The 23,609-nt window shown below is 43.3% G+C and overlaps 1 protein-coding gene across 2 annotated transcripts; it reads right to left on the bottom strand.

Annotated features, from left to right (window-relative positions):
- Nucleotides 1–1,799: 1,799 nt before the first annotated feature.
- On the bottom strand, nt 1,800–13,677 carry CUNH12orf65 (chromosome unknown C12orf65 homolog). Of its 2 annotated transcripts, none has more exons than XM_018557245.1 (3): nt 13,674–13,677; nt 6,101–6,367; nt 1,800–2,066 (listed from the first exon to the last, which is right to left on the bottom strand). In XM_018557245.1, the coding sequence occupies exons 2-3, from the start codon at nt 6,365–6,367 to the stop codon at nt 1,842–1,844; spliced, it is 492 nt and encodes a 163-aa protein (XP_018412747.1). In that variant the 5' UTR covers nt 13,674–13,677; the 3' UTR covers nt 1,800–1,841. The 2 variants fall into 2 exon arrangements, with proteins under 2 accessions (XP_018412747.1, XP_018412739.1); XM_018557237.1 differs by lacking the exon at nt 13,674–13,677 and adding an exon at nt 8,595–8,625.
- Nucleotides 13,678–23,609: the final 9,932 nt, after the last annotated feature.

A 23,609-nucleotide genomic window follows, 5' to 3' on the forward strand; every position in this document is an offset into this window, starting at 1 on the left:
GTAATTACTGTCACATCAATCCTTGCTCGCCCTTAACATCATACAGATGTATTCTTATTGTTTAAAATAAAAAAAAGCAAAAAAAAATAAAAAAGCTGTGGGATCAAGCCCTGGTCAGTTTGGCATTTATGATGTTGGAATTTCTACAACAAAAGAAACGTTCAAAATAATTCACGTGTTACATTCAGCAAATAATTAGTTGGAAAGGGGCTGCACCATTGACCTATGCATCTGCATGTCTGTAAATGCTTTGCCAGCCATTCAACATGCATGGGGGTGATTACCTTTCTGCTGGCAGATATATATACTGTATATAACTGCCTCTTGGTTATTACTCCATATTCGGATTAGGCTGTTACTTGTTGGAGAAAAGCAACGAGTCTAACTATTTGCATCTTTGTATGTATTTATTACTTGATGTAATAAAGCTTATTTTCACTAAGGATTTGAACTGGTGTTGATTTGTTTTATATGATTTATATTTGTACAGTAACCAAATGAGGCCTTGTCTTTGCAATTGCAAATCCATTTGAAAATGATGATAATAACAAACAGTAAAACTTAGGGGCCATGTAGTATTTTTCTTTTTTAGCAATTGTGTAGTTTTTTTGTGTGTGTGTTCTCTTAAAGGGACACTAAACTCAGGAGTTAAATCTTAAAAAATACATTCAAGTATCCTAACTATTAATAAAAAATTTCTCTTTTTTGTGTATCATTCAGCTGTAGATCCTCAAATCATGTCTGAATTGGTGCTGAGACTGTCCTTCCTTCTGGAGCGGGGCTACTTTTGTTAACCATGGTTCCTGTGTGTTGTAAAGTAGTCACAGCTCCAAGCTCACTCATGTGATGGACTACAATCTCAATACAAATTAGTAAACTAAACATGAGATTGCAGTCCATCACAGGAGCGAGATTGGATCGGCGACTACTTTACAACACACACAGGACCATGAGGAACAAAAGTAGCCACCCTCCAGAAGGAAGGACAGTGTCAGCACCAATTCAGAGATGATTTGAGGATCTACAGCCGAGTGATAAACGAATAAGATACATTGGGGGGAATTTATCAAAACTGGAGCAGACAAAATCTGGAGCAGATTTGCACTGCAACCAATCAGCTTCTCTCTCATTTTCAAATCTTACCTGAGCAAACTGAAGAGAGATGCTGATCAGTTGCCATGGGCAACTGCTGCAGAATCTGTCTGCTCCAGTTTTGATAAATTCCCCCCATTCCCCAGAGAAATAGAAACGTTTAAAAAAAAAAAAATGTTTTTGCATATATCTACTGCTTGCCTTGTCTGTGCATTGGGGCTGTCCTAGAAAAAGCGTCCAGCACAACCCCAATGCATCTGGTGTAAACAGGACCCATCACTCGTTTTGTCTCATCTTCAGGGAAGGAAGTGAGGACACATCTAGAAACCAAAAAGAAGTTCTTACCCTTCCTTGTAATACATTGATTTCCACTTAGTATGGCCCATTTCCATTATTATTATTTAGCTGCACAGGTATTTAGCAAAATACATTAATATTTTATTTCAGATAGAACAACCACAAGGGAAAAAAGAATTCACAATCAGTTTAAAATGTATATGACATTCTGCATTTGTGTCCAGCTGAGTGGCTCAGACCAGCTACAGCTTGTCACCAGACTACCAGCAATGTATAGACATATAGAGCACAGTATTTTTTGTTCCCTGGTATAAAAACATGATGTAGATATATTAATAGGTAGCATACTGTAGAAATCATCTACACATAGCTTGGCATTGAATAACACGTTTATCTGTTTTATGAATTGATCTTTTCTCAAAGTCCATCAGCCTACACTGCAATCGTGTATCTCAGCTTTGTTCTTCTGCATTTTCTAAGCGTTTCATCTCCTTGAAAAGTTTTTTCCTTGCTAGATTTTCCTGGGCTTTTTTCTTTTTTTCTTGCTTTTCTCTTCTTGCTTCTTCTTTTTCCTTGACAACATCGCTGTTTTCTCCTTTATAGAAAACGTCCACTTTCTCCCTTAGGATACCTCTTGCCTTCGTTCGGTTTGTCTCCAAAGACCTGGTCTGATGGCACTAAACAAATAGTTTTCTTTTAGCTTGGAATAAACAGTTCATATTCTTTTTCAGTGAGCTAGAAATATACAATTTTAGACCTTTACCTAAAAGGTATAAATATAATGCAACTACCATCATTTTTGTAAAATATGTAATGGGGGGGAGGGTGTTAAGTATTCGAGCCTAAATGGCCATTTGAACGTGTGTAAAAAAATGAAAAAAACACAAACAAGTTTTCTGTGGTAGTGAAATGGTTAAAGTACACCATGCCATTCCTCTGTTCATCCCATCTAACAGTACCTTTGACTAGAAGCTGCTGTAAGCTCTTTATTGCCCCCTCTCTCATGTCACTGCTTTATAGCAATCCTGTGTAAAGAATCAACTTTACCTTCCACAACTCCTATCTTAAGGATTGCTAGAGTTTAGGCATGAGCTTGTGGGCTTACAACAGCCTCGATGTACAGGTACTAGATGGGATGACAAGAAGAAAGACGTGGTTTACCTTAAAGCTTAAAGGGAAATTAATGAAATACCCTTTTAGAGGGGGTAAATGCTTGTTTTTGCCCAGGGCACTTTTACACTATCCCTCTCTCTTCCGATAACCAGCATTGTCCTATTCCATACGACACTAAGAGTTATGGGTGTGCTCTTGGCATCCTCATTTACAATGCAAGATTGCTGGTCCTGAGTTGTATGTGATGACATCAGAACTACAACTGCCAGACATAGTGCCAATAAGAAGAGGCTTCAGGGAACCAGTTAAATGAATGGAGAAGCCTTTGGGAGCAAGGTATAAGGCAAGTTGCTTGTTACTGCTACCCGAGGCAAAAGCAAGAATTTAGGACTTGCAGTCTGGGGTGGGGGTCACTGCAAGGGTAGTGTTTTCAGTTCTACAGAGTTCAGCTTTATAGGAGAACTATGAGGTCAGTGATTTTCATCAACCTCATAGTTCGAGCCGACGTGTGACAATGAGACTGTCACACGTCGACTCAATAGATCGGGAAGTGAGCGAACACATAGTTCGCTCACTTCTCGATCATCTCCCTGCAGAGAGCGGTGACTGTCACTCACGGCTCCCTACAGGGATTCACCCCTTCCCCGCTCCGATCCTCCAGCGTTGACTGGCGGAATGGACTGGGGAGGGGACGGGCACAGCTGGCTCTGCCTCTAGATAGGCAGGGCCAGCTGTCACTCACACAGCTGGGTGGCTCTCGACAGTAATGTTGGGATCCGTCCCAGCTGCGGCGTTCTCAGTATACTGCGAGCTGTAGCTCGCGATATACTGAGCTTTGGGTCACGGGAGGACGCTAGTTTATGTCCTCCCGTGACCCTTAGGAGAACTATGGGGAAAAACTCTTACCCTTGCTGCCACCGCCGTAAGGCATACGGCGGAACAAAAGTGTTCCCGGCTGGCCAGCTCAGTATGACCTACGTCGGTGGCATTCATAGTTCTGCTATAAGCTGATGGTCGCTTGAGCGGCCATGAGCTTATACTAGAACTGTTCCCCAGACTGTCCCCTTCAAATTAATAGCCTGAGCGGCATAGTGATCGGAGCCGCTGTCATCCTGTCAGTTTTCGGATAACAGCAGCTCTGTGCGTGGCCGAACGGGGGATCGATAAATATCATTGATATTTAACGATCCCTCTGTGCAGAGCAAACACCGTTGTGATCGTTTGATCACTCCGGTGTTTGTAAATAACTGGGGATACATAGTACAATAACATACACATATTGTGGTGTACGCCATGCATATGTGCTGCAGTGCGTTGTTAGAACACATCGCAGTGCATGATTTAAAAAAAAAAAGATTTCTTTTAAAAAAAACATTAAATTAACTGTGGCAGCGCATGGCAAAGCTTTGTGACGCATTGCCGTGTGTTGTGATACCTTGTGTTGCAATTAAATATACGCCTGTATCATTTTATCACAACACAAACACCAACACAGCGTAAAACTATTTTTAACATAAGTCGCTTATTTACAGTTTTGCGTACCTTCAATTTTTTACCTTTTTCGCAAAAAGGCGCAATTACAAATTTGCAAATATTTGTTATTTATTAACTCAATGCAGTTTTATCTTTTAGATTTAGTCAGAAAATATTTATTTTTGTGCGCTGATAGTGATTTTAGTGTGTTTTATTAATTGAATTGTGTATTTTTATCGGTTTATTATTCATTTGAGAAACATTTGCGCAATTATCGCACGGCCTACAAATTTAGTATCACCATCTTTTTATTCTACTGGGCCTGCGCTTTCAGAAAATATATGGTTTGGGGGGTCTTTTACAAACGCTAGCAACGCAGCAGTTGAAAATCAAATCAATGGGAAAAATGGCGCGGCCAGCTGAATTGAAAAATGTTCTGGAGGGCTTGGCAGCGAAAGAGTTAAATATAAAACTAAGACCGGGCTCTCACAGTAAAAAAGATGCGTGTGACCAGAAGTAAATATCAAATGGATTCTCATCTTCAGGTTGATGTATACGTGGACACATGTTCTCTATTTCCAGATCTATTTCTAGCCCTATGCAATGAAGGATTTTAAAGAGGGTTGGCATCAAGGTGATGAACATTGTGTTGGCTCTGCACAGCGTAAAGTGTATTTTTAAAAATATTATTTGAAAGTGCACTTATCCTGCAATATTCACAGCTAATAAAGGAAACAATAAGATGTAAAAAAAGGGAGCTAAGAAAAAAGAGGTGTTATGCTTCTGCAACAGGCACTTTTCTTATTGCCTGATGTACCTAAAATCGAAGAACATTGCATGCTGTACCTCCAGTGGTCATCAACATGTCAATGACTACTGAACCTGGCTTCACCACAAAAACCATATCTGTGCTGACACTCATTGTGAGAGTAGGAAAACAGATCATAGAGATTAGACACATTACTTGAAGTTATGAGTTATGATAATTGGAAAAAAAAAAGCTTATCTCCCTTTCTCTCAAGGTATACATACATGTAAACATGTTAAATGTATTCAAAAGAATAACTTCGCTAACCCTGCTTTATAATAAAAAGATATAGAAGTCATTTTTGCTGGATTCAGTCATGCAATCATTCACTGCAACTGAGGATCCCTTTATACCCGGGTGGGCAACTCCAGCCCTCCAGCTGTGCTTTAACTACAAATCCCAGGGAGTCATGACTGTAACTGTCAGTCTTGCAATGCCTCATGGGACTTGTGGTTCCACAACAGCCGGAGTTGCCCATTCCTGCTTTATACCCTGATACCCAATTGCAGACATCCTGGCTCATTTCTGTAGCTCGCAGATTAATATGTAAGAACATTAAATGTATCTTCCTGCATTCCCTTAGCTAGGGTGGAGTGGAAAATTGCAACTTGGGGGTGAATTTATAAAGAACTTGCAGAACCAGTTGTCCTGCAAAACCGCATGTACATTTGTTCTGTGTGAATTGATGCAAACATGAATGTTATTCATTTATTTTCTTTCCAGGTTAAATGTAATATCAGGAAAATACCACATCATGGCCACTATGTGGAGCTGAGTAGCATAGAAATTAAATATTTTTTATATATGCTCCTCAGTTCTATCTCGTGGCCATAATGAGGTATTTTCTTGATGTTACATCTGACCTGGAAAGAAAATATACCAACGCTTGTTTTTGGCTCTATTCGCACACAATGAATGTACATGCAATTTCTCTGCCAGTTGTATATAAATACACTGCTTGTGATAACGAGCAATGCTAGTGTTTTGGACATGGTTGCTAGTGAAGTGTTTTGGACATGGTTGTACATTATGGTGGATACAAGCTTATAACTTGTTTTGTAAATTAAATTCAATTGTAACGTATCACCATTTGAAAGATTATGGAACCAAATAGGAATCCTTTCAATTTAGGATGCCCACCACTCTTCTAATACTTTATGGTGTTTTTCACCAAAGGGAACACTCCTCTTTGTTCAAGCAACAATCCTTCTTGGCCCCTATGAAGTTATAGGTTCAGTGCTTGCAATATCAATATCTCGTCTTCCACCGCACCCAGTAAATATTTCCTCAATAAAAGTTTACTTGTATAAATGTTACCTTGACAACAATTCCAGATGGAACATGCTTTAGCACTACACAGTTATTGGTTTTATTAGTAGCTTGTCCTCCTGGACCATCTCCACGGACAAACTGTTCTAATAAGTCCTTCTCATTTATTTCTATTAGATCCATGGTTACATTCTTTTTTCCTGCTCTCTGGCCCATTACACCTGCACTCAGTGGACTCAGGAACTTGAGTTGCTGACTCCATGGTTTCCGGGACAGCTGAGATAAACAGAAAAGGACAGAAGCCATGGATCGCATCTGTATAATAAAGAACAAATATCAATAATAAATATCTTCTAAAACACTAAGAATAAGGTCTACTGTTCTAATTTACAAATACACATAAATTATTGAGAAACAAGCAATGGTTTGCCAGTGAATGTTCAAATACTGATTCTAGTCTCTAGTTGTTTTTACATTATATGTATTATATAAGTAGTAGTCCAATGTGTCTTGTAAACACTAGTCTGGAGAGCACCACACTCAAAGTATTTCATGTGAAACTCTGGCTAGCACTCTTTTTGGTTTTGTTTGGATTGAATGGGGAAAGAATAAAACTTCAGTCAAGTTTTTATTGCTGCCTGTGCTCTCGGTGGAGTGCATTTCCATTAGTCCATGTCCCAATGGCAGTTGTTAGGCTTTGAACTTTTTGCTAGGTTAGGTATCCAGTTATCAGTATCTACATTGGAAAGATTTCTCCTATCTTTCTGTACTAGTGACTAGTGCGACCGGCAATCTCCCCAACAGGAACAAAGACAGAAATAAGAAGCTGACAGAGGTCTGAACTTTTCCCTATTCTATCAAAACCTAAAAGAAAAAAAGGTTTTGCAGTGTCTCTTAGGGCTTTTTTTCTGGGTGATTCTGTCTTCTTTTTGACAGCTGCCTGTCTTCTCTAGAGCCAACTTCCCTCTTGTGGTTACCAGGCTCAGCTAATTTGTCTGCGAGCCTAGGAATGCTGAATGGAGATTCAGGATGGAAAGGGGCAGGGGGTAGGTGAACTCCCAATTACTGATCACTCTTGCCATTAATGAACCCAGAAGTGATAAGCTTTGAGCACTTCCTAGTTCACCAACTCAGTATCCTGGTGTCAGCAGCTAGGTAACATGAAATCCGGGGAATGTATTTCCCTAATCTGTATGGGCTGGAGGCACTGGGGTCTAAGAAACCCCTAATATCTCAATAAGGCCTTGTTCAGATGTGCGGCAGGCTTTACTGCCACTCTGAAAAGTGATCTGTGCTGTATTACTTTTCAGACGGTGGTAGAACAGTGGCTGCCTGGCATGAATGCTGTTTTTTTAATTCTTTTTATCCCAATGTGGATTTTCTGTTGCAGCTCCATGGGCATGCAGTTGTGTTATGGTCTCATTCATTGTCATTTTTATGTTCATTAAGCGACACCAGTAAAAACATGGATTAACCATCTGCGTTTACCGCCCATCTAGCATTTATGCACTGGAATTTAATTTCCATATAATGTCTGAACATTATTTTTACTGCTAAATGTATAAAAACATTCCAAATTGAAATGGTTTAAAACAGACAATTGCTAAAGAAAGCAATTCCTACTCATATGGTTATAACGTGAAAGAGTTTCAGGATTGGTCCATGATGGTTTATTGTGCAGAGGGCCACTTGGCCTTTGGAGAGCATCAAACACAAGTGTGAGTAACAAGGGTTTCCATAGGCACTAGATGAGTGTCTGCATCAAATTAGCCCTACAGGTCTTTATATCATCACATCAAGAATTCCAGGCAGAGGAACAGGATTTAAACAGACTCAAGTAGTGATGTGCATAGATAGGCTTGGTGCAAACTGAGTTCACAATGCAAAACTGTCAGACCCCCCCCCCCCTCTTAGACCAATCAGTTGCAGACAGGGCAATGCCCACAACAACATGTAACAGAGGGGGAATTCCCAGCCACAACTGATTGGGCCAGGAGAAGGGCGTGTCACTGAAACATTTTTGCAAGGGTTGGTTGGCAGCAAGCCAATGGACATCACTGCATTAAAATAACACGTCTTTCTATCCTCGTGTAGCTCTAGCTATGGACACCATTGTTTACATTTTCATATGATAAATGTCATACACACAGGCATTCGTTCAATGTAAAGGAAATGTTACTGAGTTAGCCATGGAGGCTGCCATAGCTAACATCCCATTCTGTTTGGCTGTCATGAGAACCCTCTGGCTTCAATACTTTGTTACTTAATCCTGAAAAGATAGGGCTCCTGACTTTGCTGCTAATTTGTTCAGATCCAGTCAATTAAGAAGCATTGAAGCTGGTGGATAAGCATAACAGGCAGGTAAGTACACTTTATAAAAGAAGGTCGGTAGTGGCTTTCTCTTAATTTTACTATAACACTGTTGTCATAAAATATCCAACGTATCAGCCTGATATGAATTAAGTCAACGTGAGCAGAAAATGAGGTTCTCCCAGCCAGTGACTCCAGCACAGAACTCTCCTGAAACAAAACAATGACATACCCACAAGGCAGCAGCTACTTCCCATCCGCTAGAAGGAACCGGAAGTGATGACAGCAAAGGGACAGGATGTGGGCGGGGCGTACGCGAAGTGAAATGTGATGTTGATAATGTGATTCCTGTGTCGGTGTGGGGTGACGTTAGTGTGCTGGGTATAAAGTACCAAAGTCCCGGCAGCATTACAGAGTAACACAGGGGTTCGGTGTCGGTATTGCAGAGTGCAGTGACATTGTTATAGGGGCTGCTGGCTGCAGAGACAATGGTGACGGCTAGATGCACTGGGGGGGCGGGGCGATCAGTGACAGAGGGGTGCAATGTCAGTAATACAGGATTACATGGGATTGCTAGCAGGGGGGGGAAACTACCAACAACCAATGTAGTTCAAGAGCCTAAACAGTTTTGAAACACATTGAACTGACTGTTTATGTAGAACCTAAGGCCCCTTTCAGATGGGCCCTGTCAGTTTTTCATTCCGGTGATGTCACAGCAACTTCCTCTTCTTACTCCAGCGATGGAGAGGACAGGAACACTTCCTGGACTGATCAGCACTATTGTGATGACATGGAAGTGCTGCTTGGCCCTGGAGTAGTTTGATCCCAGCCTGCAAGATAATGTGCCCTAGGGAGATGTAACCAGCAGGCTGGGCTCACAGGAAATGAGCACAATGACATGGTCTTTCTGCCCAAGGAGCACCTCTGGCACTGGACCAATGAGGAAGGCAGGGATGCCACTAGATCGCAAGGAGGGTAAGTAGAATTCTGTTTATTACACAGGAGGGGAGAGGGAACTAGAAATAAAACAATGTAACTGCAGTTCCAATTTAAGTAAATCTGCTGCATTGCTTTGCGCAGAAAAAACACAGTTCCACTTTATTTAGGAAGAAGTAGTCTCAAGCCCAACAAAATCCACCTATAACTGAAATATGAGTTATTTGTGAATTGCTTTATTAAAGTGATATTAAAGTCAAAAGGTTTCTAAGCTATTTCAAATGCTGATGAAATCACTTACAATGGATGCTGCTTCTTGATAATTAAAAGTTTCGCGTGCAGTGTGTGAGCTGAGTGCACTCAGATGATTGACAGCACCTTCAGCCAATCGGATCGTCCGTAACAACCTGCCAGCTGTCGCATCGCGACGCGCTGGTTTATACGCGCGAGCCGATTGGCTGAAGTTGAAATTGGTCATCTCGGCACGCTCAGCTCTCGCAAGCTGAGGTGCCGAGCAGAAAATTACATGACACACTGCTCGCAAAGGCAGCGCGCCCCCGCTCCGCGCTGCTTCGCGTGCAGTGTGTCACGGCCTTACAGTGTGACAGAGGAGCGCTGGGTGAGGGGAGATTTGTGAGAGGGTGGCCAGGGATAGGGGGTGCATTGTCAGTGTTAGGGGAGGACATAGGGGTGCTGGGTGACAGGAGGTGCATTTTCGGTGGCATGGGTAACTGCATGAAGTGGCAGCATTACAGGGGGATGAGGGGGGTGTAAGATACAACAGGCCTAAATAAAAGAAGCAGATCTTAATTGTATGTGTTTTGTTTTAATATACAAAATGAGGGACTTTTCCAATCAGTCACCATGTTGTATTTTATATAGTTTTATTTAATATACATCTATTTAATATAGTAAAAATGACACAGGCTGCCATTGCTGACCTGGAGAAGCTCGCTTCAAAAGTCACAATTCCAGATTGTTTTTGCCTCTTTCACACAGGCTGATCAGGAGGAGATCCGTGCACGGATTGGATGTCAGTGTCCGTCCAGTTTTTTTTCCTCCATATTGCAATGAAGGGAAAATGTGAAATGACCAGACCCCATGTCAGTCTATGGGGAATCGTTTACATCAGATTACCTCCGATCCTGCACGATCAAGTTCAGCAAATACTGTTTAATTTGTTGTTCTGAACCTGGCGGAGTCGGGGGTAACCAGGTGTAAACAGACGCCCATAGACTTGCATTGGGCATCCGATCGGGTTCACCTGAAAAACTGAAAGGCGGACCTGATCGGACCGCCCGTGTTAAAGGGGCTTTAGGTAAGTGAAGCAAAAGTAATTTAGGCTTCTGACCCAGCAATGAAACCAGCAGGCATCTACAATTTTTTATTTAAAAAGTTAGCAGTTGAACCCAATAAATTCTCGTGGTACAGGTTTCCGAAGTCTTGAGACTGAGCACAAAAAAAGATCTGAGAATATAAGAGAATCGTAAAAGATGATTAGTCTCTGAATTTACAGTTAAAATGGAACTTAAAGGGAAAGTCCACCTTTCCAAAAGAAAAAAATGTGCATTTGTTATTCTTTTGCATTGGAGCCAGTAAAGTATTGCAGCCGTAATCGATGAATCATGGGTGCAATGCTCTGGCCCCCGTCCATGTCCTTACCAAGGTACGTTCAGTAACATTAACAGAAGGAAGTGTCAGTGGACTACTAATGCAGAGACATCATTTCATTTATATTCTGTTGAGAACTACAAAGCTCACTGCCGCAGTGGCTGATGGGACCTGTGGTGTCTCCATTCACAGATTCTGTCAAAGAATCTGTGAATAGATGGTGAAGCTGAATGGGGGGAGCCATGCACAGCTGCGCTGCATAAAAAAAATGTAAACAATCCCTCGGGTAGAAGAACTCCACGATTCAGGTTGGTGGGGAGGTTGCAATCATCTGACCAAGTTTCATATTACAGCCTAAATATAGGGAGTAATATGAAACATGGTCAGAAAGGTGGAATTAGTTTAAAGTTAATTCAAAAAATAAAAGCTAACGTAGCTTTTTATGGCAGAAGAGACTGTGTAAGGCTGGCCATACACCTATAGATTATCTGCAGACTTTCTATGGCCAGATGGAAAAAGTGCAACAGATTCCCCCATCTATGCTAAACTGTGTGGATGGAAGAATCTCCCACTGGGCCAAGCTTCAGTATCTTGGAAGTCGGCCCCGCTGGCTCTCAAAACACCTGAACAATGCCGGCATCCAATCAGATTGTTCAGGTATTTTGACAGCCAGCATTCCTTGATCAGCTGATCGAAGGAGCCGGTTTGAAAATCTTTGTACGATCAGAGCCGGAAACGCCAATGAGCTGCACGCTCTGATCGGGTATTCTGACAGGTGGCGGCGGCACCTGTCTTGAGCGCAATGTACACAGTGGCGATTCCTCGATCAACACGCTGTTTGTGTTGATGGAGGAATGGGGTCAATTTATTTCATTCAGCCCGTGGGTTGAACGAAAAAAATTGATAGGTGTATGGCCAGCTTTAGAGAGGAGGCTTCAGGGGACCAGTTGCATAGTAAGACGCAAAAACAGTGTATGGCTGCTTTTTTCCAGCTTGGAGTTCAGGTTTACCTTAATCTTACTGCACCAGGGTTGAAACTACCAAGCTTAGTTTTGCACATCTGCTACTTTACCAACTGAGCCACATCTGGAGTGGTTTGCAGTGTGCGGAGCTACAGAAAGAATCAAGACAGTCTTCCTGCCTGTAGTCTTTCAGAATAGAGGTTGTTACATCTACTATCTGGTAAGTGTGGTGCTGTGAAACTAATGCTGCAACTCTGTGGCATAAACTGGAGAGGGGACTGCGAACCATTAAACCCTGTGGGGAATGCATGAGAGTATTAAGACTTTAAAAAGAAATAGCACCTGCAGCCCACCTTAGAACAGGACAGTTGCATTAGTGTTCCGAAAACTGGACAGAAGTTTGGAAAACTATACTGTCCGGTTCAAACGTGGATGGTTGGTATTCCTAAATAAACTGTCCCACATATGACAGCGGTTGAGTGCGGCTGCTGGTGTGAACGTACCCTTTAAGGCTACAGAGAAAACAGCATAATACTTGTCTGTTGTTTATTATAAAACAAATACTCCCAACTGATATAAATATAATGCTATTTGTAGCTCTTATGTTTTATTAAAGATCACCTGCCATTCAGAAAGTGTCACTGATCCAGCAATATTTTTGTAATTACATGCTATCAATAGGATTATGCTCTACAAATCAGCAGCAGCACCATCTGGTGGTAAAGACGTGATACTGCATGCTTATGCAATTAAATGTATTGAAAGCAGAGTGTATGTACACCCGAAATCTATTTTTCAGTATGTCATAATGCTTAACTGAATACATAGTAACATAGTAGGTGAGGTTGAAGAAAGACAAAGGTCCATCTAGTTCAACCTATGTCTGTGCCTGTAAATATTTGGTTCTAGTAGTTCCCATATCCTTGTTTGTTTAGAGAACTAAGAAACTCATTTAAAGGTGCCCATACACGTTACGAATATCGGCCGAATTTCGTTTGTGATCGCGTTTTTGTCCGATATTCGTAAGGTTGATGGGCAGTGTAAAACCGCAAATACTGTACAATCGTACGACGGTTGTCTTTCCAGCATGCTAGAAAACTTTCTGTACGTCAAAATTTAAAAGTCAAAATTTGCTCATGCGCAAATGAAAATCCGTGCGGTCAATTAACAAATTCGTCCAGGTGATTTCTGCTAAAGACCGCTAATTGAACTGGGCGATGGTCGGGGCAGGATGGGGCCGTCGTACGAAAATCGTATGATGATCCGACCATCGGACGAAAATTTAAAGGTGCCCATATGGCATGGGCACCTTTAAAGTGTCTTTAATTTATCAATTCTGTCAGCAGATACTACTGACTGGAAAACAATTCCACATTTTTACTACTCTGACAGTAAAAAAGCAAAACCTTTGTGCAATCTAAGATTAAACCGCCTCGATTCTAGTTTCTTGTTGTGTCCTCAATGGAGTTCTCAGTGTAAACAGCTTATTCCAAATGTTGTGGTCATCAAAAATGATAGGGATGCACCGATATATCGGCCGAAAATGGCACTTTTGGCTACATGCCGAAAGTGCCCTTTTCTTGCCGATACGTCGACGATCCCAGGTTTCTTTCCTCCCCGCTGGGCGCTGCTCTGTGTCTCAGCGGGGAGGAGAGAAAGTGACAGCCGGCCGAGCACTGCAGGAGGAGAGCGCTGCAAGCAGCCTGTGTCTCTACTCCCACACCGCTCAGCCTCCTATCACACTTTGTGTCATCAATCTCTTTTTCAATTTTAAAAGGGAAATATCAGGGGTCTGTTTAGACCCACCAATATTTCCCAGAAGCCCCTAAAAGTAAAGTTAAAAATATTTAATAAAAAATGAATTCATAAATATAAAAAAAATTTAAACGTTTATAAAAAAATAAAATATAAAATAAAAACATTTTCGCTTTCGGCCTGACAATTGTTTTTATTTCGGTTTCGTTTCGGTTTTAAAATTTCTATTTCGATGCACCTCTAAATAATGATTTTGAAAATTGCAATTAGTTCCCCTCTTAAACGCTTCTTTCCTAAGGAGAATACGTTTAATTTCTGGAGGCAGTCTTGGTAACTCAAGCCCTCCATCCCTTCATAGCTTTACTGGTATTCCTCTGTCTAAATTAATATTAACTTCCTCATAGAATGTTAATAGATTGGTCTGACAAGAACGCTCCTTCATGAAAACATATTGGTTGTAGAGCTGCAACAACTATTCGATGTAGTCGATTAAAATAGCTGGCTGTCGATTAAATTGCCTGTGCGCGGCTCCACACACAAACCCCGCCCACCCAAAGTCAATCCCGGCTCCGGCCTGCGGTGAGGTCATGAGCGTCTTGCTACCAAACATGGCGGACTTTGATTTGATACCATATACGAGTTGGATAAGGAAGAGGATGACAGCGAGGAGAGGGAAACGGGCTCAGGTCAAGTGGTGGCTGAGGAACATTTACTCCACTACGCGCCAGACCCGGTGGTGGTGAGGGGGGCCGGACATATTACAGTGTAAGAGATGAGGGGAGTCCTGTGTGGGGGGATGAGCAGGCCTCGGGGAGGTGTAAACACGGTGCTAGCCTGGAGGTACACCATCATCATCATCACCACCCACGGCTTGAACCTGCCTGCTTGTGTGTGCACTACCCCTCATTCTCTATGCTTACTAGCTGTGCACACAATGCTTCTCTGTAATATCTCATGCTGCCCTAAATCTGAAAAAGTTATATCTGCTAATAGAATTAATGGGGATGCATATGTACTCATACCTGTGCAGGCACAACTGTTTATCTGTCAGGCAAGTGCACATTCTAAAACTTCCTATGATGGTGTGACAACACTATCCCACCAGTCTTAAAACTGAACAGAGTTGTCATGCTGACGTCATTTGTGGTTGCAAGGACTAGTGTGAATCACCAATGCAGCAGGGGGTGTGGTTGGACAGCAGTGTTTTGTAGCATTTAAAGCGACCCTGAAGCCCATGACGCACTGCACACGAAGCCGTGCACAGTGAAGCCGCGCATGCTGAGGACATGCCTCTGCTCCTCTCCTTCCTGTGAGCTTCCTGACTTGCCGCTGCCCGCCGACAATCAAGGGCCCACGATTCAAAGTAAGTCACTCAGCAACGAGCGCAGGCCAGCATTCAGCCCATGTCCGGGCCGTGGGCCAGAAAGGCACAGGCAAAGGGCCTGATATGGCATGTGGGCCAGTAAAATGCCCAGGTCTGCCCTATAGGAACACTGGGGGTGATAGATTTTGAATTTTTGATTCCCCAGACAGTCCTCATCGGCTTTGTTCTGCTGCAGACTCCTGAAGTACCGTATTTTTCGCTCTTATGGAGCGAATCCCTATTGCCCGACGCCCAGAACATGCAGTTTCGGGCGCCGGGCGAGTAGTTTTCTGCACATGTAGCTCTGCTAAAGCAGAGCTTAATGTACAGTGGGCGCCGCTGCCCATTTAATACAAGTGATCTATTCAGATCACTTGTATTAAAACCGAGCGGCGGCGATCGAGTCCGCCCCCGCCGTGGTTTTCGGGTCCCCCGCTCCTCTGGGGGACCCGTGACCACGGGATAGGAGCTCACCATAGAGCCCCTAGAGCAGACGAAGAATGTTAGTTCTTCGTCTGCTCTGTGTGAACAGAGACCGTGGCGCTGTAATCACAGTGCTATCTGTCTCAGCATTCACTAACTGCAGCTTCTGTAACAGTTTCTGTCAGAAACTGTCACAGAACCTGCCTGTGTCCTAAGGTCCGGTGCACCTTATAGAGCGCAAAATACGGTATATCACCCCCAGTGTTCCTATAGGGCAGACCTGGGCATGCGCTGCTATGAGAGCCATAAACTGTACGTTATTACTGAAAGGTGGGAACCCCCACAACACCACCACAGCCTGTATAATGTATTATTGCTGGGATTTGTTGTTCCTCTATAACTGGTCTGTGGTATTCTGCATTGCGCAGTATAATCATTATACAGCGCAATGCAGAATACCACCAGCTATAGAGGACTACAAATCCCAGCAATAATAAATTATACAGTGCACTGCAGAATACCACCAGCTATAGAGGACTACAAATCCCAGCAATAATAAATTATACAGCGCAATGCAGAATAACGCCAGCTACAGAGGACTACAATAGTACTACAATAATGTACTATTGCTGCGATTTGCTGTATTCCTCTAAAGCTGCTGGTATTCTGCACTGCGCCGCTGTATAATGTACTATATTGCACACCACACTTTTTTTTTACTTCCACCGCTCCAAGCTTGCTCCAGTGATGGACTACAATCTCAATACAAACTAGTAGTCCATCACTGGAGCCTTTTTTAAAAATCCGATTAATCGAACTTAATAATCGGCTAACTAATCAATTTTGAAAATAATCGTTAGCTGCAGCCCTAGTTGGTTGCTACTTATGATACCATTTTCATAGGCAAATTCCTGTAACATAGTCTCTTAATATTCCTTTGAGTATATCTATAACTGGTCTGTGGTATTCTGCATTGCGCAGTATAATCATTATACAGCGCAATGCAGAATACCACCAGCTATAGAGGACTACAAATCCCAGCAATAATAAATTATACAGTGCACTGCAGAATACCACCAGCTATAGAGGACTACAAATCCCAGCAATAATAAATTATACAGCGCAATGCAGAATAACGCCAGCTACAGAGGACTACAATAGTACTACAATAATGTACTATTGCTGCGATTTGCTGTATTCCTCTAAAGCTGCTGGTATTCTGCACTGCGCCGCTGTATAATGTACTATATTGCACACCACACTTTTTTTTTACTTCCACCGCTCCAAGCTTGCTCCAGTGATGGACTACAATCTCAATACAAACTAGTAGTCCATCACTGGAGCCTTTTTTAAAAATCCGATTAATCGAACTTAATAATCGGCTAACTAATCAATTTTGAAAATAATCGTTAGCTGCAGCCCTAGTTGGTTGCTACTTATGATACCATTTTCATAGGCAAATTCCTGTAACATAGTCTCTTAATATTCCTTTGAGTATTTTGCATACAGTCGATGTTAAGATACCCAATATAGTTACCCGGTGTACTCCTTTTCCCCTTTTTGTATAATGGTACCACATTCGCTTTCCCGCAAATCAGCCAGTAACGTACCTGACATTAAAGTGTCCATAGGAGATTATGTACAGTGGTCTGGCTATGTTCTTTGAGTACCCGTGGATGTAAACTATCTGGTCCTGGAGATTTGTTTGCAAGTAATCTTTCCAGACTCATTTTTACTCTGCTCTCTGACATCCACTGGGATAGGTTAAAACTTTTATTACCAGCGGAGATGCCTGGTATATTAACCTGGCATATTAACCCTGTCCCTCTCCTCTGTAAAGAAAGAAGCAAAGAATGCATTTAACACATCAGCTTTTGCCCTGTCACTGGTAGCTAACTTCCCCATTTAATGCGTGTATGGGTCCTACATGTTCTGTCCTCACCCTCTTACTGTTATATATATGGAAATAATTTATTGGGGTTTCTTTTGCTTTCAGTTGCTATTTGTTCTTCGTACTCTATCTTTGCAACCATGATTGTTCTTTTGTTGCTTTCCTTGTAGTTTTTGAACGCCGACGGTGACCCCTCTGACTTATATTTTTTGAAATCCGAATCCTTTTCCTTTATATATTGCTTAACTCTGCTAGTTAACCACCCCGGTTTACCTTTCAATGTTTTTAATTTATTGGTAAATGGAATGCAGTGGCATTCTATTTACCAATAAATACAAACTAATTAAATATTAATCATTTTTGTGAATTTGTTGCAGTTTCTTACCTTGGGAGATTCATCCAGTAGCATCACTTCCTGTTACTGACTGACAGCACTAAACCACTGACTAGTAATTGGCAGTAGTGTTGTCAGGCTGCCATACAAGTCTTCTTCAGCTGTTTGTTGGGCTGCCTAGATGACAGACATGATATGCAGCCCAACAATAAACTAAAGGTGTGCATACTACAAGCTTAATGCATGCTGACATGCATTTTGAGAATCTGTTGTTAAGTTTCTTACCTGGGGATCCAGACAGTCATTCCTGTTGCAGGCTGACAATGTTAAGCCAAAGCCTAGCAATTGTCAGCCCGGCAACAGATTCACAAAACACATGTTAGCGTGCAATAATGTGTGTTATGGCCCTTTTTTTTAATCTTATTGCGATGCACTTTGAATTTAATGTCAAAGCGCATCATAACATACCGAGCGTGCTGGAAAAAAACAACTCCAAAGCACATGCAAAGGTGTTACATTATCCCGAGCAGGCCAATAAAGATTGCAGAAGGCGATGGAGTGACAAGGGAGAATGAGGACATTGCATCTCTGGAGGAGGGCACCTGAGAAGTTGAGTGTGCCATAAGGTGCAAACTTGTACATTATGGCAGGAGCTCCAAGGAGAAATATTTTGTTCCGGTTTAACCCTTTCACTGCCACCAAGGTAAGGATTAGAGTAGAACAAAACTGCTTGCAGCTGGCCTGCTCAGTAACCCTTATCTCACCTGCATTCGCTTTAGTTACCATTGCAGCAGAAGGATCCCCCTAAACTCAACTGATCAACTCATGAAGAGCTGTGTTTACAATCTGACAAGCCTCTAGGCTAAGGTTGAGTCCCTGGGTCTTTTTCTCTATGACACCTAGTGTTGCACTTTATTAAGCAAAGAGAACAATAGCATATGCTCATTCAATATAAGAGGCAGAGAAGGAAGGCTTTTGTCACAGTATTGAAGGTCTGCTGCATTTCCAGGGACACGTGGAACCCTTAGCTCAGTCCCTAAATAAGAGAGCCTGCTAACCTCTGCACAAGCCCCAGCAGCCAACCCGTGTAGGTTCCCTCCTTCCAATGTTTGAATTCGGCAGACAGCCAATCACAGCTGTCCTCACGCTGCCCCGTTATCTGAGTATACTCCCTCCTTTCGCTCCTCCCAGCTTTATTGACAACAGCAATGTTTACACCGCTGGCAGGCTGGATGGCCCGTCTCGGAGCTCTCAGTTATGGCATGGGACAAGCAGGTCAGTGAGAAATGATGCAAGCAGCTGTGGAGAAGGCGGACTTTGTGTGTGGGTCGGGATGGTTCGATTTTGTTGTGAGTGATGGGTTATCGTGGCGTCTGTGCTGGATGCAGGCTGTCGGTGTGTCGAGCAGCTGCCCGTACTGATCTGCAGCCTCCCCAGTCATGTGGTGGTGATGAAAGGGTATTTGGGCCCCGAGGCACACAGACTAGTTTCACTGGAAGCAGTGCCAGGTCTTTGTTATTATGGCGCAGCGGAGTCCACATGACTCTCAATGTACACAGCAGCTGCTTACAGACTACACCAGTGGCACTGTTATCAGTGTCGAAGCTCCGGTTCTCACACACATGTATGTCCACTGAGCCGGAGGAGAGAGACAACTCCCACCTCCGCTGACACGTCTTCTCCTTCCCGCCAGCAGCGGGTCTGCTCTGACTGCAGCTGGAGCCAGAGGACGATGGGAGGGCCTCGAGTGATGGATGGCGGCTGTGTCCAATAAGGGCGGACCGATGCCAGCTTTCTAGAACAACAAACAGATATGTCCAATGGGAACGAGAAGGGGCGGGACTTGTATCAGTGTAGGAAGCTCTGCGTTCAATGGATGAATTGTTTGTACGCATGTTATAATTAACTATCCATTTACCTACACTATGTAATATGAGGGCCTTCCTAATCTGTTCAATGGATTTGTATCCAATCAGGGGGCCCTTGTACTACATACTTGTTGGTAGTTCTAAAGGAGATTGTACAATCAGATTATACTGTGTGTGGGGAGCGTTATAGGAGGTGGCAGAGAAGAGGTCCAATGGGTGTATTAGATGTGAGCAGTGACTTCAGAGAGCTCCAGCTAGATATAAAGCAATGCACTGAATTTTTTCTGGTTCTCAGTAGTACACTGTTTTGATGCAGGGGCGGACTGACCACATATGGGGCCCCTGGGCAATACCAGATTACGGGCCCCCCTTGTGTCCCGCCCATATACAATTACCTCCTGCCCCAAATCGCACCCATTCACAAGCCCACCCACCTATACATTCTTGTGTTGTGCAAATCATTTGTCCACATTATTTTCAAAATAGCAGGTCTATTCATTTAAAGGTGAATTGCAGGGGAATTGGTAGGAGAATTCCAAAATCTAGACCGATATAGGCAATTTGGAGAGTGAGCTGAGCTAAATGGACTGCATTTTTCTGGTTTGGCTATTTTGACCTAGATTCTTCAATTCTGCTGGGTGAATTGCCAGAGAATTAGTAAGAGAATTGCCAAAGGAACGGAATAACCTAGGTCAAAACAGAGTTCAGTAGATAACGCAGAATTGAGTAGTCAATTCAGTTTAGTAGTTCATATTGCAGAGCTTAGTGCTAGAGAACATACAGAGAGCAGAGGTCAGGAGTAACGCAGGAGTGCATGGGTCATATCTAGGACTTTACTGTTTGCCTGACTTGGGTATATGTCAGTTGTGGAAAAAGAAGTGTCAGCAATGTGTAGAGCAGCTGTTACTCATTCCTCGTTGGTACTGGGAGACCATCAGTGTGCTGTGCAGATCTTGGTGAAGCAGTGTGCTCAGGGGTTCCCAATTGGCGCGTGGATGCTGCTCTACGGCTGTCCAAGGTGTCCCCTGCCAGGCCCCCTGGTATTCACATGTACAGGTGAAACTCGAATAATTAGAATATCGTGCAAAGTTCATTTATTTCACTAATGCAACTTAAAAGGTGAAACTAATAAAACTTGGGGTTTTCATGAGCTGTAAGCCATAATCATCACAATTATGACAAATCACAGCTTGAATTATCTTGCTTTGCATGTAATGAGTCTATCTCATATATTAGTTTCACCTTTTAAGTTGCATTAGTGAAATAAATGAACTTTTGCACGATATTCTAATTATTCGAGTTTCACCTGTAGGTGGCCCCTTCTGTCATGGCCATGAACATAATTGATAGGCAGCAGTGTCCTAAGCTTCTGTCACTGACAGGAAGCCCCTCCTACCTACCATTTGCAGCCCTCAGTGAGCCGCTCGGACATAACACTGGAGGATGGCATTGTAGGACACTAACCTACAGACACTAACCAGCTGCCACAGACCCCCTCACTGCCCGAATGGTCAGTCCGCCCCTGTGTCCAACACTTTCGGGTGTGTCAAATACCTGCTCCCCGTGACCCTCCTTGTGGTTCCTCCAGCCAGCTCTTACATCACTACATGCCATACAAGTCAGCAGGAGAAGCGGATATTCATCACACACCTACAAGTGTCAGATACTTGCAGCAGCCGGGGATCAGCAATATGGTTTTTAAGAGGCAGACTTCTAAGAAGTTAAGAATACAGCATTTGCATTTTACAGGGTGGCTGTAGTTTAATTTTCATCCTGTAATGATAGGGACACTTTAAATGTTTTTATTTTGTTGTTTGTTTTATCTGACTAGTGGCTACCTTTTAGTATGCATTTTGTTGAATCTAGTATTAGAAATAAATAAGGAGGTCATGTTACCAGCTGCTCAGAAGAGTCACTAGACTCTATGTAGCTCAAGGAAAATGGCTATCCTCTGTTCTTCTGCAGGCTCAATATTGAGTCAAGCCATGATTCATGGGATTCAGAAACTGTATCACAAAAAGAAGACCTAACTGGGACCCTCAGTTGGCAAGTTCACTCATTTCCCAAAATGAAGAGCTGTCACAAGATTAAAGAAGAACTATGGGGTCAGGGCTTTTCCCCATAGCTCTCCTAAGGGTCGCGGGAGAAAGCAAACTAGCATTCTCCCGTGACCCAAAGCTCTGTATACCGCGAGCTACAGCTCGCGCTATACAGAGACGGCGCAGCCGAAATAGATCCCGACAATTCTGTCTGGATCCACCCTGCTGCGGGATTAACAGCTGGCTTTGCCTATACAGAGGCTGTGCCCGCCCCCTCCCCCATCCATTCCGCTAGTCAGCGCTGGAGGATCGGACAGGTGGGGGGATATCCCTGCAGAGTGCTCTCTGCACGGATAGATCGAAAATCACTCGCCTCCTAATTCTCCTTTAAAGGATAACTAAATCCTTGTTTTTTTTGCATATATCTACGGTAGACATATGCAAAACATAAAAAAAAAAGAATTTATGAAAAAGGTTAAAACTTACCTGTGTCTACGCCGCGTGCTACCGTCTGAGGATCTGAAAAATCTTGGGCGGCCACAAAGGATGATGGGGTGGGCGCATGCGCAGTACAGATCTTCGGCTAGGAGAAGAGAAGAGACACAAGGCAAGTCAATGCAGGCAGCGTGCACCCGCACAGACTCTGTGGGACAGCAGTCAGCGCTGGATCGGAGACCGGCACCAGCGCTGGATAAAACTACTGTAAAGAAGAAGAAGATGATCGGATGAAGAGTGTACGTCGCTGGCATCGGGACTGTTTAAACAGACTCCCAGCGGCAACTCTGTTTAAACTTGTAAAGCCAACTGTCGGCTTTACAGTAGAATCGATTCTGGCGGCTCAGCGGCCGCCAGATCGCTTTTACGGGCCGGTGAACGGGTAGCCCCTCCCCTGCCCGACACCCTCACTGTGTTTCCCAGGCTCCGTTGCCCCTCCTACAGGCCCGGGACCGGCTTCTTTGGTGTCAGCAAGAAGCTGGGGAGGAGATGGATGAACCTTTGTTCGTCGATCTCCTCCCCATTATATGTGACTGGGAACGATGCAGATTGCATCACTTCCGGTCCCAAAGCTGTCAGTGCTGGGCTCCTGAAGCCTGCGATCTGCACTTCAAAAACTTATTTAGAGTGTAAAGGTGACACTGGGGGTCTTTTGGACCCCCAGCATCATCTTAAAGAGTACCTGTCACCACCATCTACTATCACATGGGGACTTTTAAGTCCCCCTATGTGATAGCAATAAATGTAAAAATAATAGAATTTTTTTTTAAGTCCCCCGCGAGCACGCGCGTGTTCACGTACACACGCGTCGGATGCTCCTACATATAAAAATGACGAACGCGCGACACAAGTTGGGTATCGCCGCGCACGCCGGAGTGAGAGCAATAATTCTAGGGCCAATATTTTTGGGTATCTCTAAACTGATGACCTGTGAGGGCTTTTAAAATGTCGTCTATGGACTTTTTGGGGTACTGAATTTTTAGCATTTTACATTACAGCTGCATCCTCAGTCCTGAACTCTGATAAGCTGCCTCTGCATTCCTTTGCTTTCGTATACTGCTTGCTGATCAGACTGGAGAGCTGTGTGTACATTGCTGCCTGGCTCCGGCGAGTGGAATTAGAAGAGTGAGTTATATTACAGGCGCTTTCTATTCGGGGTGTGTTCGGAGGAGCTCCGGGTACACTTGACAGCTGCACCGGGCCCCATCATGGCTGCGGGCCCTCGGCCGGAGCCCGAGTGCTCGAATGGTCAGTCCGCCCCTGGTTTGATGTAGTTTTTAGCTTCATTATTGTGGTCAGTGGATCCTGACATGTGCCATGTACGCAGCATCCATTTATCACACAGCTCCTGAGTAAGAATGTGCATGCAAGTGTGGCTCCATAGGACCCTGCAATTGAAAGGAGCCACCCTGGCAGATCCAAAGCTCACCACACCCATTACAATCTCCTTTAGATCTACTAAGTATATAGTGCAAGGGCCTGCCTGATTGGATACAGATTGATTGAATAGAATAGAATACTCGTATTACATGGTTTTGGTAAAATCTAACTTTGATTGTACATAGATTGT

This window comes from Nanorana parkeri, unplaced genomic scaffold (genome assembly GCF_000935625.1).
Source record: "Nanorana parkeri isolate BGI_ZX_2015 unplaced genomic scaffold, ASM93562v1 scaffold13, whole genome shotgun sequence".
In the NCBI taxonomy this organism is placed as follows: Eukaryota; Metazoa; Chordata; class Amphibia; order Anura; family Dicroglossidae; genus Nanorana; species Nanorana parkeri.